General features: G+C 48.3%; 1 protein-coding gene across 3 annotated transcripts in view; it reads right to left on the reverse strand.

Annotated features, from left to right (window-relative positions):
* The window catches only part of STOML1 (stomatin like 1), a 21,064-nt gene continuing 6,598 nt past the window's right edge, over positions 1–14,466 (reverse strand). For all 3 annotated transcript variants that reach the window (XM_083398918.1, XM_083398916.1, XM_083398917.1), the window contains 4 exons: positions 14,203–14,406; positions 11,861–12,092; positions 9,035–9,262; positions 1–482 (listed from right to left, as the gene is read on the reverse strand). In XM_083398918.1, the coding sequence (XP_083255044.1) occupies positions 280–482; positions 9,035–9,262; positions 11,861–12,092; positions 14,203–14,406 (867 nt within the window). In that variant the 3' untranslated portion in view covers positions 1–279. The remainder of the gene's footprint in view (positions 483–9,034; positions 9,263–11,860; positions 12,093–14,202; positions 14,407–14,466) is intronic.

Consider the following 14,466-nt stretch of genomic DNA (forward strand, 5'->3'; position numbering starts at 1 on the left):
GAAAAGTCTTGATGACACTTTACTGAGCAAGCTGAAAAAACCTGGGTATCATTTGTGGAGAAAGGAAGAGAGGCTGTGTCTTTCTTAGTTCAGGCAGGGAGACGCTTAACTAACATACAGGGTTAAAACTCCCTCAGAAATGCTACCCCAGTAAGCATCATGCCACTCTGGTTGCTAAGCAACCCCTTCCCGCCCCCTAGGGTAAGCTGGCTTCCTGAGGACAGAATTAACCCTTAGGCAGCAAACTGAATGATCCCTCCTCTTGCACTCCCAAGATGTTCATCTTCGTTGCTTCATCACTTTGAAGAGCTCTTCCAGTTTGAGGGCTACACTCAGGTCTCCATGGACCTGAAGCCTCCCGCAGACGTAGGCATTCAAAGGATGGAGCTCCCCCAGAATGAAGGCCTCCAAGTCACTCTCGGACACCTCCAACACCACGTCGGGGCTGTGGTCGGGCGGCCCAGGGCCTATTCGCCCACGTCCTGCAGGGAAAAAAAGGAGGAAGACCAGTAGGCCTAGGTTTTCAAATCAGGACAGCAGCTCTTGAAACCTGTGTTCACTAAATACCGTATTTTTCGCTCTATTGGACGCACCGGACCATAGGAGGGGGAGAACAGGGAAAAATATTTTTTTCCTTGTTCTCCCCCTCTAAAACAAGGTGCGTTCAAGGTGCATTCACCCGAGCGTGTGGAGCTGGCGGTGGGGGGAAGCAGCCCCAGCCTCAAAGATCCCTGAAGCCTTTGGAGCACAGCGCCCTGCTGCCCTGCAGAGGCTTTGCGCGCAGCCGTCCCCAAGCTAGAAGAGCGAGACGGATTGGATTGGATTGATCTTTATTACGGCCATTGGCCCGTTACACGACAGTTTCCCATACCAACATATTATACTTAAAACTCCAAATTTAAAATCGCCAAAGCTTACAAAAGACAAACAGTAACCAAAGCAAAACAAAAACAAAAACCACCATCATACAAAACAGGAACCACCACCATACATTGCAATAAATTTGTAACCTATACATCACCCTCTACTCATAAATTAATCAGGGGTATCAATGGTGATATCGCCCAAAACATAGATCATGATTTAAAACAATGGTGATATCACCTAAAACATAGGTCATGGTTTAAAGGGGTTGTCCGAATCACACAGGAGACCGTTTCTCTTCTTTAGGGATAGGACGCTGATCAGGAATCTGGCAACCATGAGTGATTTTAGGGGGTCATCATCAATTAGTAGATATCTCAGTTTGGCTTCAATTGTGTCATCGGCAATTCCCTTAAGATATTGAGCAAGAAACTTGCTCCTGGCCGGTAGGTGAAAAGCACAGTCAAAAATTATGTGATGCAACGATTCCGGTGCCCCACTGTTACAATCACATAAGAGCGATATCTGTCCATTGGAGAATCTATTTCTCAGCACGTTCGATGGGAAGGTGTTGAATCTTGCCTTTACAAAGGCATATCTATGAGCTGAGGAAGTTAAGGAATTCAAATAGTTTGGGAGCCTTAAGAGGGGTAATAAACCAAGATTTAGAGGTGAGCAGGTACCATTGCCCAAGATCATTTTCTGCTGCAAGTCCATCTCCTCTAGCTTACAGGTTACTGTTCTTTTAGCTGGGACTATGTCCTGCTCTAATAATTTGGATGGGGAAATTCCCATTGCCGTAATTTTCAGCTGTAAATTTTTTACCCATGGGCTCTGGAAATCATCTCTCCACATACATTGTATCAAGTACAAGTTTGGGAGATTGTGCCATAGAGATAACCAGTGACAGAGTATGTGCTTCCACAGAGCATTTTCCAGGGATACAATATTAAGTTCCATGCGTAACGCTGTATTACTTACACAGTTGGGTAGTTTCAATATCCCTCTTAAGAACTGATTTTGAATGACCTCCAGGTGAGATAGGTTGGCAAGGGTCCCCCAGATTGAGATGGCATAAGCTATTGTCGGGATCACCTTGGCCTTGAAGACTTTCAGCGCCGATGGGATATGAAGGGCCCCATCGGTGAAGAAGAATCGCAAGATCGCCAAGGAGATAGCTTTGGCTCTATTTGTAACATAGGCTACATGGGCCTTCCATCTGAGGTTATGTTGTAACCAAACTCCCAAATATTGGAATCTATAGACTTGTTCGATGACTCTCCCATCAATTCTCCAATTATGGAGTTTCCGGCTCTTTGAGAAAATCAGGATCTTAGATTTTCCATAATTAATTGTAAGGGAGTTTGCGCTACAGTATGATCCAAAAATTTTTAGGGCCCTCCTGAGACCTACTCTAGAAAAAGAAAGAATGACTGCGTCATCCGCATATAGTAACAAGGGGCAGCGATAGAGTGCTAGGCGGGGTGCATGAATCCTTTCTTGGGCCTCTATTAGGGGAGTCCTCATGTCACTTATGAACAAATTGAACAGGAGTGGAGCCAATATACAACCCTGTCGGACACCTCTGTTAATGGGAATTGAATTCGTGAGATCACCCTCCGGGGTGAATCTCACTCTGGCCGCTGAGTTCTCATGGAGTTTGATTATTAGCCAGAGAAGCCTTCTGTCAATGCCCCAGCGGATGAGTTTTTCCCAGAGGATGCTCCTGGGGATACTATCGAATGCTGCCTTTAGGTCAATGAATGCTACACAGAGTTGGCCATCCTTTGGGGTGGAGTATTTCCAGGCAAGATGCTGTAAAGTTAGAATGTGATTAATTGTTGACTGTTTTGGGCGGAATCCAGCTTGTTCGGGCCCAATTAATTTTTTCTCTTCGGCCCATTGGTTAAGTCTGATCAACAGGAAGCGGGCATACAGTTTCCCCACTATTGAGAGCAGACTGATGTTTCTGTAATTCCCCGGGTCATCTGGTGAGCCCTTTTTGTGGATTGGAACGATAACAGCGTCCTTCCATACTTCCGGGATCATTCCAGAGTTGTTAACGGCATCGAAGATGGTCGCCAGAACTTTGGCCCACCAGTCCGCGTGGTATTTTATTGCTTCTGCCGGGATCAGGTCTGGCCCAGGCGCTTTCCCTGTTTTGAGTTTAACGATCAGGTCATGGATGTCTTCTGGATCGGTGGGGGGCCAGAGGGGAAGCTGATGTTGAAATTCATCTCTTGTGTTAGCAGTACAGTCAGTTGTGGCAAAGTAATTTTTTAAGTAAGATTCCCAAACCGGGGCAGGAATAATAGTCAAAGGGTATCTTTTAGTTCTTTTATTTACCAGGAGCCAAAATTGTCTGGAGTTCCGTGATGATGAGGCTTCTATGATTGCTCGCCATTGATTCACTTGCCATTCCTGTCTGGCTCCCTTTTGAATTTGCTTGTAGGCCGATTTTGCTTGGAAATATTCTTTTGGCAAGACCGTTGCCCCGGAGGCTTTATACTCTTTGTAGATGTTACCGAGAAGTTGTCTAGCCTGTTTACAAGCACTATTGAACCACAATGCACCTATCTTCCTTTGTGTTCGATTTATTTTATGCGTCGGGACAGAGAAAAAAGACGTTAGATCTTCCGACAGATTCGAGAATAGTCTTAAAGTTTGGTCATAATCATAATAATCCTCGGTTAAGCCTGAATATGCTTGTTTTAGTCCTTGTTGGAAATATGCTGAGTATTTTTGGGCCTGTAATTCGGACCACTTTACACTTTTGATTTGCAATACTGAGTTCATAATCAGATGTGTTGGGTGTCTGTTTCCATCTGGGGTCCAGTCTATAGTCATTGTGGCGACCAACGGTAGGTGGTCGCTCAGATGAATATTTTCAACTTTGAAATGGGAAACTCTGGGGAATATGTCATGGGATACTAATATATAATCCAGGACACTGTTTGCAGAGGAGCTTATGTGTGTAAACTCGCCCGGTACGTCAGGCAGGCAGTTCCCGTTTAGAATCACTAAGTTTAGACGTAGTACCAATTGGTAAAGAAGGGTTCCCGCTTCATTTACCCTTTTGTCTTTGGAAAGTCTTTGATTATGGAGGGAGAGGTCATTAATGAATTCTGGGGTTATCCACCATTTGGCTTTGATTAAAGACTCCCAGTTTGTTGCAATGCGAGCGTTGAAGTCCCCTGCTATAACATTGGGTATATTGGGGTATTTGGAGTGGCAAAAAGTGAGATGTTCCTCCAAGGTTCCCCATTTATTGTATAAGTCTGCAATATTGCCTCCAGGAGGAAGATAAACATTTGTTATAACAAGTTCAAAGTTTTCCCCCGTAATCAGGGCTGTAATTGCAAAGGTGGAAGCATTTACAAGCGTGAGTTTTGCCTGTATTTTCAAGGAAATTGCTATAACTAATCCTCCTCTGGGCCGGCCTCCTTTAGTAGACGGGCATGCCGGTAATGATGTAACATCAAAACCATTAATATCTACTCTCCCCTCTTCCCATGTTTCCTGCAAGAGAATTACTTGGTGTGAGTTTATTAGTTTTACAAAGTCCGGGTCAGATTTTTTCCCCTTCCAACCTGCTATATTCCAGCTTAAAAGGGAGAACGGGGGAGGATTTGACTGAGGTTTGGGTAGTCACAATAGAGAAGGGGAGAACGCTGGCCTTGGTGGGTTGTCAGATTTAAAGAAGTCAGTAATTTTCCTTTGACTAATAGTAGATGACCTCTCTCCTTTTGGCGCAGATGTACCTCTTGAGCTATTTGTAATTATGCTCTGCTCAGCCGGTCCTATAGGGGTAGTGTCCTGATTTGGTCTAGTCTCCTCTCTGAAATCCCTTGTTTTATCAGAGAGCTTATCACCTAGGGGAGCAGAGATTAAGTCGGTACAAGTTTTAACTATTCTTAGATTTCCCTTCCGTGGGTATGTCATCTTATTTATATGGCCCAAGGGGTCTTCTGTCCAGTCCATATCGATAGCGGTTTGAGCTTCTAAATCGTCAACTAGAGGTTCTCCGCCCGATAATGATGACTCCAGGTCAGGCATTGAGGAGTGTGTCGAAATTTTGTTTACATTTTGCTGTTCTTTAGTAGGTGTGACCATTCCGGCTGGTGCCGGAAGAGCTGGTTCCAGATTGACTAATAGGGGTGGCGAGACGATTGTCTGTATCGTTGCCTTGGATTTTATGGGCCTATTTTGGGGCTGTGGGCTAAATTTGAGAAGGTCCACTGAGCCTCCAATGGCACTGTTGGTTTGAATTTCTTTGTTTCCTATTTTGCTTTTGGCCTGAGACATCTTCTCTCTTAGTTTATCTAATTTATTTATTATTTTTTCTTTTTCTTGTGACTGTAGTTCGTCAAATGAATTCATAAGGGCGCTTTCATCATTAGATATTCTGGAATCACCCAAGTTCGTTCCTGGATGTGGACTGCAGGCAATCTCCTCCGTTCTCTGTGGGGAAAGCAACATCTCTTTGTCTGGCGATTTTGTAGAGCTTGTTCCTGGATCTAATGTCTCTCTCTCTTTTTCCACAAGTAGTGGTTTTACTATGCTGTCCGCAAAAACCCTTGTGGGTATGATTTTTGTTTTTATGAATTTCCATTTTTGTCTTATTATTAATAAGGGTAGTCTCAGCGAACGGAAGGCTAAAATAACTTTGTAAGGGCCATTTGATTGAGTTAGCGGGAGTAAGGCATGAAGATCAATATGAACTATGCTTGTTCTCAAGATTTTACTTAGGGCAATTTTAGCTCCTTCCAAGCTTGACCAGTCCCAAATCTCAGACCTTATCGTTAGGCACACCTTCTTAGGTTGCAATGTTAGATTTTGCTTACACATGAGGTCGTTTAGTTTGTATTTTCTCATCCCCTTTGCCCCAGAGTTTGATGGGGCTATCACTGGAGGTCCCCTCTGGTAGTTATTTTTGAGGGCAATTTTGGCGTCCATATCCATCACTTTTTCCGTTAGCTTGGAAATTGAGCACGTCAGAAAGTCTATCTTTTTAAATATGCAGTCCAGTGTCCTAATGACTAGTTGTAAATGGGAGGACTCATTTCCCAGCTGGTTCTCCTTATCCTGGATCTTTTCCCCATCCACATCGGGCCCACCCTTGTTGGGAGTGCTCGTTAAGTTACAATTGTGTAAGGTGGTATTTTGGGACTTGGGAATGTTATTAGCTACATCCAAGTCACTTAGTGGAAGAAATCTATTGTATGTGGTAACTGCTGCTTGGAAATTTGGCTGATCTCTTCTTCCTTTAGCTTGTAGCTTGGGGCTAGGGAGAAGCAGTAATTCCTCTGCTTCTCTGAGGCGTTTCCTCTTGCCCATAGCCACAGTAGATATGAGCTAAATAATGTGAGTAATACAGAAGAGAAGAAGGGGACTTCCTACCACAGTCAATGATTTAGCTGTACAGCTGAGTATTTAACTACAGGGATTTCTCCGCAGTTCGTTGAAGAGTGCTTTGTGAATTTCCAGGCTTTGTTTTGTTTAATTTAAACTTCCGTCTCCTCTCTCTTCACCCCTCTCTGCCAAAAAGACTTCTTCACCTCTCAGAGTGTAATTCCAGCAACCCGAAGCCTCACAGCCTCACAGCTTTCCACTCTCGCTGTTAGGATGACGAAGTGCAGCTGGAGAAGACGTCTCAAGAGGGAGGCTGGGTCCTCAAGCCCGTCGGGTTCAACTGCCCGCCCAGGCCTATGATCTCCTCTGGTCCTCCCCTGACCTGGCTCCAAAACTTCGGCTTGGCTCTTTCCCTTCCCCGAGTATTAAAACTCCGCTCAGGCCCTGTCTCCAGGCTACAGCTACCGCAGAGGTGATCCAGTGCCCAGGAGTAATTTTAACCAACGCTTGCCTTCTAGTCTTCCTGCTCCGGCGGTCAAGATTGATGGCGTCGTTTGTTATTCCTTATCTGCGAAGCGCTGACTCATCTGGCCGGTGGGGGAATTCAATGGGTGGGTTGCAGAATATCCACATAGGACTGGAAGAGACTCCTGCCCGCTTCTCTCGGCGGCCTCCACTCTGTTTCCCTCGGAGCGAGACGGAGCCCTCCATCTCGCTGTTCTGGCTTGGGAACAGCCTTGCTAGCCTCTGCAGGAGAGCGGGGTGCCTTCACCCCGCTGTCCTGGAGAGGCTTTGCACGCAGCCGTCCCCAAGCTAGAACAGCAAAATGGAGCCCTCCGCAGCGGTCCGTCTCCCTGTTCTGCCTTTCGGCTTAGCGGCGCAGCCTGCATTCGCTCTATAGGACGCACACACATTTCCCCTTAATTTTTGGAGGGGAAAAAGTGCGTCCTATAGAGCGAAAAATACAGTAATAGAAAAGGAAAATTTGTTGGAGGTTTGCTAGTCCAGGGTCCACTTCAGGGCAATGTTTTAACTGCAGCATCCCTGACTGATACCACTCTGCTGATATTGAATTTTGGTTAAATCCATTATCCGTGAGGAGGGTGTCACATATTCAAGAACGCTAGCTGGCAAAAACTAGCTTAGGATGAACCTAATGGCTAAATGCTAAAGTGAAAAACAACTCCAGTTCTAACATGAGTCAGGCTGAGTCAGGATTGAGTCAGGGTTTCTAGGGACTGTGGTTGGATGGGGAGCTGGAGAGAGGATGAACAGGTAACATGATGTTGCCAGATTAGTGCCTGTTCTAACAGAAATGCTCCCACAGGATTTTTGGACTGTGTCCAGTAATGCTTTACTGAATAAACTAGGAGTTTGCTGTGGGCCTCTGTGTTGTTGTTTGTTGTTTGTTTGTTTGTTGTTGTTATTTATTGAATTTATACCCGGCTCTATACCCGGAGGTCTCAGGGCGTTTCACAGAACAAAATCAAAATACAAAACTTGAAACCCCCCCCAATACAAAACTTGAACCCCGCCCCCCAAGAGAATTTCACACCGCTTTAACTACTTCCAGCAAAGGAGAGCCCAGCCTGTCAAACAGCTCTCACTATTGGGGAGGTGTCTCTATCATAAAATCATAGAATTGTAGAGGTGGAGGGGACCCTAAGGGGCCATCTAGTCCCACCCCCCACAATGTGGGAATCACAGTTGAAGAACCAGGTCAGCGCCTAATGTTTAGGTGAATTCTGTTCCCCTGACATCTCCACCTGTTGGTTCTAGCCCTCCCCTCTGGAACAGCAGACAAGAAAGTCTACTCCGCATTCTGCAGGATGCACCTTTAAAAAATACAAAACCCACAACGTCAACGTTAGGATTTGCACATTCCCTCTTTTGCCTGAGCAGTGAACCCTGCTCTGTTCTGGCAGCCCTGTTTAGGGAAGTTTTTAATGACTGATGTGTTAATGTATTTTTAATCTTTTGTTGGAAGCTGCCTAGAGTGGCTGGGGAAACCCAGCCAGATGGGCAGGGTATAAATATTATTATTAAACACCCAGAGCACTGTTACACCCAGACTCTATGATCCCAACTCCACCCCACCCTGACAGGTCCCGAGGACCCAAATGGCCACCTCAGATTGGCCGTTTCTCATGTGACGAGACTAACAGGTGGGCCCCCTGGGGTTTGCCCAACATGGCTGTTTTCAGAGGCTTGGTAGACCTTCTTGGTGCTGTCGGCTGGAGGATCCCAATGGCTGGATCCAATGTGCTGCCTTAGGGCCACCTACTTCCCAAAATGTACACATTGCTTGATTGTAAAAAACAACAAACACCCAACAAAGATAAAACAATAAAATTACCAACAAGGAAAAATAAACAGCAACAAATTAAGGCTTTAAAACGACAATAGGCTATAAACAGCTTAAAACTCACATCAACTTCCTAAGCATCTGGGCGCAAGCTTGTCTAAAGGATAATGTTTTTGGCAGATGCCAAAAAGAGACAGCAAAGGCATCTGCCTGGGGTCAAGAGGCAGGGAGTTCCAAAGGCCAACTTCTTATGAATGGGTATCATGTAGCCCCGGCAACAGGGCCTTTCAAAGCGGTCAAGTGGGCATATGTGGGGCAATGAGATCTCATAGGTACTTGTCCCAACAGCCAATCTGCAGGCAGTGCAGATCTCTGGGCACAGATTGCCTCCTCACACCTGTCAGCAATCGTGCTGCAGCATTCTGCACTGATGGCACCTTCCAGATGATGAGTGAGGAAAGCCCCACAGGAGCGGGCCTTTGTCCATGGCTTCATTCAACAAAAGAAACTGACCTGCAGAGAGATCAATGAAATAAGTAGTAGTCTTTGCTCCACTGGCCAGCCGGACATTGATCTGGTAGCAAGCCTTGACCTGGTTCACTAAGGATTCGGACAAGCAACGCTCCAACATGGAGAGGTGCTCCTCAACTTTGAACCTCCTTCCTTCACTGCTGCCGCCTGGTTCTGTGTGGACAGCATGCGGTGGCTCCTCCATCTCGTTCTCTACCTCCACATGTTCAGCTGGAGAAAAAGGGCAATTGGTACGGAGGTTATGGCAGGCATGGCCAAAGCAGGGCCCTCCTCCAGCTTATAATTATTTGGTGCATTTATATCCCACCCTTTCCTGCAAGGAGCTTAAGGCTGGTTCTCCCCTCCTCACTGAATGCCCACTGCAACACTGGGAGGTAGGTTAGGCTGAGAGGAAGTGTTTGGCCCCAAGGTCACCCACTCATGGCTGAGTGGAGGATTTGAGGCCTGGTTTGTCCTGAGTTCTCACCCGACAATTTAATCCAGGGTCAGCAAACGTTTTCAGCAGGGGGCCGGTCCACTGTCCCTCAGACCTTGTGGGGGGCCGGACTATATTTTGAAAAAAATAATAATGAATGAGGGACGCGGGTGGCGCTGTGGGTAAAACCTCAGCGCCTAGGACTTGCCAATCGTATGGTCGCCGGTTCGAATCCCCGCAGCGGGGTGAGCTCCAGTCGTTCAGTCCCAGCTCCTGCCCACCTAGCAGTTCGAAAGCACACCAGTGCAAGTAGATAAATAGGTACCGCTTTATAGCAGGAAGGTAAACGGCGTTCCATGTGCTGCTCTGGTGCCGGTTCGCCAGAGCAGCTTCGTCACACTGGCCACGTGACCCGGAAGTGTCTGCGGACAGCGCTGGCTCCCGGCCTCTAGAGTGAGATGAGCGCACAACCCTAGAGTCTGTCAAGACTGGCCCGTACGGGCAGGGGTACCTTTAATAATGAATGAATTCCTATGCCCCACAAATAACCCAGGGATGCATTTTAAATAAAAGGACACTTTCCACTCATGTAAAAACACCAGGCAGGCCCCATAAATAACCCAGAGATGCATTTTAAATAAAAGGACACATTCTACTCAAGTAAAAACACACTGATTCCCGGACCGTCTGTGGGCCGGATTGAGAAGGCGATTGGGCGAGATCCACACCCCAGGCCTTAGTTTGCCTACCTATGCTATAACCACTATACTGCACTGGCTCTCAGATGCAGAATAACTCCCATCAGCCCCAGAGAGCATGGCCATTGCCTACGGATAGACCACAGCACAGTGGTATTAATTAATGAATTAATTATGATCCTTATCATTATCAAATCCATATCGTGACCTTTCTCCCAACAAAGGAACTCGGGGGTTTTCCACACACAAGTGGCACATCTAAAAACAATTCCAACGCATACTGGGAAAGATCTCTTCTTTAAAAGGCTTGTTGAAAAGGTGGTAGAGCTCATGTCTCCACTGTTGAAGGCAGTAAACGCTTCTGGGTACCAGTTGCCGGAAACCACAGGCATGTCAGTCTGCCTTTGAGCCAATGCCAACGACTGGGCTCAACAACTGGTTCTGCCGCGACTGGGCTAGGTGAACTGGAGGAGGAATTTGGATTTGATATCCCGCTTTATCACAACCCCAAGGAGTCTCAAAGCGGCTAACAATCTCCTTTCCCTTCCTCCCCCACAACAAACACTCTGTGAGGTGAGTGGGGCTGAGAGACTTCAGAGAAGCGTGACTAGCCCAAGGTCACCCAGCAGCTGCATGTGGAGGAGCGGGGAATCAAACCAAGTTCACCAGATTACGACTCCACTGCTCTTAACCACTACACCACACTGGCTCTCCGTCACACTTCCAGAGACCTTCCACTTTTGGAAATCAGGTCTAAGTGCACTGGACCCACAGCTTTGAGTTGTGAGCACCAAACTCAGCAGAGTATAAACAACACGGAAGAAAGCTGTGAAGCATAACTTCTTTATTTTCTAATAGCTACCGCAAACTAAAACTAAAGAGCTACAATCATACCTCGGGTTGAAGTAGTTTTGGGTTAAGCATTTTTGGGTTGCGCTCTGAGGCGACCCAGAAGTAACGGAACGCATTACTTCCGGGTTTCGCTGCTCGCGGATGCGCAAAATGATGTCACGCACATGCGCAAAAGCGGCGAATCACGACCTGCACGGGTTGCGTTCGCTTCAGGATGCGAACAGGGCTCCAGAACGGAACCTGTTCTCATCCAGAGGTACCACTGTACTGGCTTGCATGAGTGTTACAGCTCTCACTCAGCCATCTAATCATTACATAGATAACACTCAGACTCCCAGAGTCAGACAGGAAGAGCATTTCCACCCCCTCCTTTCCAAAAACATTGTCAGGAGATTCTCGCAATGGGAGGGGGTGAAAATATCCACAAGGAGGGGAGAGGGCTCTTGAGCTTGGAGGTTGTGGGTGTCCTACAGGCATCTGGTCAGAAAGATCTGATGGGGCTGACCAGAAGGAAACCTTTACCTGCCCTTAAGAGGCCAGTGCACAGGTCCTATGGCTGGCCCCTGTGAGAACAGGATGCTGGCCTAGATGGGCCACTGGCCTGATCCAGCACGCTCCTTTTGTTTTGTTGCAAGCTGGTTGAAGGTTGCCCCATGAGCTTCATGACCCAAGCAAGGATTCCAGTTAAGGTCTCCCTAGGCCAAGCCCAACACTACACTGTTGTATTACAATGGTATTACACCAAGGAGTGACTAGGGATAAACAGTAAGGGATGGCTGCCCTAAGAAATTATTAATATTACTATTTTACTAAGTCATGCTTGGGGAGCTGACATGTGGTCACCTGTCTCAAAATCTCCATTTGGACGGGTGGCCGCAGCCGCCAGGGTCTTGCCAAAGAACTGAAGAGCCAGCTGCTGAATGGTGCTGTCCAGCCCTTCCAGTCCTGGGATCGGGGGCCTTGAGCCCGGCGCCTGTGGGACAGTCTCCTGGGATGCCTGGAGGACACTTCCCAGTATCAGTTCCACCCTGTCCACCTCAAGGCCCCAAGACCTGGTGATGTCATTGATTTCCACCTAGAAAGAAGAGAAGGCAGGGAATTTAGATCAAGGGCATGCGAAAACTGGGACCCTGCCGATCTTCATGGAATTGTAGAATTGTACACAGTGGTACCTCGTGTTACATGCACTTCAGGTTACAGACGCTTCAGGTTACAGACTCCACTAACCCAGAAATAGTACCTCGGGTTAAGAACTTTGCTTCAGGATGAGAACAGAAATTGTGCAGCAGCAGCGGGAGGCCCCATTAGCTAAAGTGGTGCTTCAGGTTAAGAACAGTTTCAGGTTAAGAACGGACCTCCGGAACGAATTAACCAGAGGTAACCAAAGGTACCACTGTAGTTGGAAGAGAACTAAAGGCATGTCCAACACGTCAATCACAACCGAGGAGTCAATTGCGGGATTGTTTCTCGTGGATTGCAGGCCGAGAAAGAAAGGCCGCCTCCACAGCCTCGGACGCAGCAGCAGCAGCAGCCGAGGCCAGTCTCAAAGGCCAAGCCTGAGCAGCGCCATCTTGTCCTCCTCTTCCTCCTTTTTCTCCAGCCAAGCTTCCTTGACTTCCTTCCCGCTCTGTGTGCTGTGCTCTCGGGAGTTAGAGTGCCGGTGGTGGGGTGAGCGGGACATGGCTCCCTGAGAGAGGGCTGGGGTGTTTGTGTGTGTGGGGGGGTGTTCTTGCCTGGGGATCTGGGAAGCATGGTCTCAGCAGGCGAGGGGGCACAAAAATCTGCTCCCTCACGCAGTTTGCAAGGGAATGAATGGGCAAGAAGGGCACGTGGGAGGGGGGGAGAGAAGGAAAGAAGGTGTCATCTCAGAGTGGGGCTACGGGAGCCAGGCAAAGGGAACCACAGGGGAGATGAGGCAGTACCCAAGCACGCTTGAGACCCCTCTGGAAGGATACGGAGGGGCAGCATATAATACAGCAGCCTCTGGGAGCCCCAGAAAGCAAAGATATATGCCATATTTTTCGCTCTATAAGATGCACCAGACCATAAGACGCACCTAGTTTTTGGAGGAGGAAAACAAGAGAAAAAAAATCTGAACCCCAGAAGCCAGAACAGCAAGAGGGATTGCTGCGCAGCGATCCGTCTTGCTGTTCTGGCTTCAGCAAAAGCAATGTGAAGCCTCTTCAGGGCAGTGGGAGGAAGGCTCCCCCTGCCCTGAAGAGGCTTTGCACGGCTATCGCAGCGATCCCTCTTGCTGTTCTGGCTTCTGGGATAGCTGCGCAGCCTGCATTCGCTCCATAAGATGCACACACATTTCTTTTACTTTTTAGGAGGGAAAAAGTGTGTCTTCTAGAGCGAAAAATACGGTATTTTTTTAAAATCAGAATTTATCAGAGTGCCTCTGACCATGTGCAGAGTGTTCTTCCTCAAGCAGGAAGAGAGGTCCGCCTCTTGCTTTTGGGAGGCGGGTGAACAGTTCCATCCAGGGCAAAGGGGGGGGGGTGAGGGGATGTGTGTGGTTCCCCACCACCTGGTAGCCTTGGGATTTCTCGCCGTGGCAGAAGGAGCCATGTCTCTTGTGTGTGTTCTGCCCCTCATATTCCCCCCCACACACGACCTGCTGCCCCTGCAGATATTCCTTCTGCTCACTGCCACCCCCAGCATTCCCCTCCCTCCCTCCCCACAGCCCAGCCCACGTCGCTGGGCGGGCGCCAGTTAAGCCAGCCCACAGGAAACACCAAAACATTCTCTCTTTTTTAAGCAGAGTCCCAGCCTCACCCCCCTCTGTGTGTGTGTGTGTGTGTGTGTGCGCAGTGGCATAGCGTGGGGGTGCAGGGGGGGCCGGCTGCACTGGGCGCAACATCTGGGGGGGGGGCATGCTTGCACTCACAGCTCTCTGCCCCTACCTGGCTCACTCTCTCTCTCTCTCACTGCAGTGCTGGCTGTGCGAATCCGAGCCGAGCCGCCGGGTCGCCACCCACTGTGGAGGGGAGGGTGCCAGGCATGCGGTGCGGTGCGGAGAGAGAGCGAGGGACTATCTGGGGGAGGGACAGTGCAGCGGGGGGGGGCGCAAATTACTTGCCTTGCCCCGGGTGCTGACAACCCACGCTACGCCACTGTGTGTGTGTGTGTGTGTGTGAGAGAGAGAGAGATAGAGAGAGAGATTGATTAGCAGATATTATTACCAGGAGCTGGTCTGCGATCCGCAGCTTCTCTGTTTGAATCTCCCGCAGGTACTTCTTAAGCACAATCTTGCTCATGGCATTCTGGGCCGTCATCCGCGTGGCAATGTTGAGATCTTTCACCATCATGACTGACAGCAGCGGATCCCAAACACGGAACTGGACATCAGCCCCCACAGAGACCCACGCTCCATCCCGAGACGTCAGCTGTAAAGGCCAGAGACAGTCACAGTGAACTTTGTGGTCCTCACAGGGAAACTTTCCCTA

Source organism: Podarcis tiliguerta, assembly GCF_965153285.1.
Source record: "Podarcis tiliguerta genome assembly, chromosome: 9".
Lineage (NCBI taxonomy): Eukaryota > Metazoa > Chordata > Lepidosauria > Squamata > Lacertidae > Podarcis > Podarcis tiliguerta.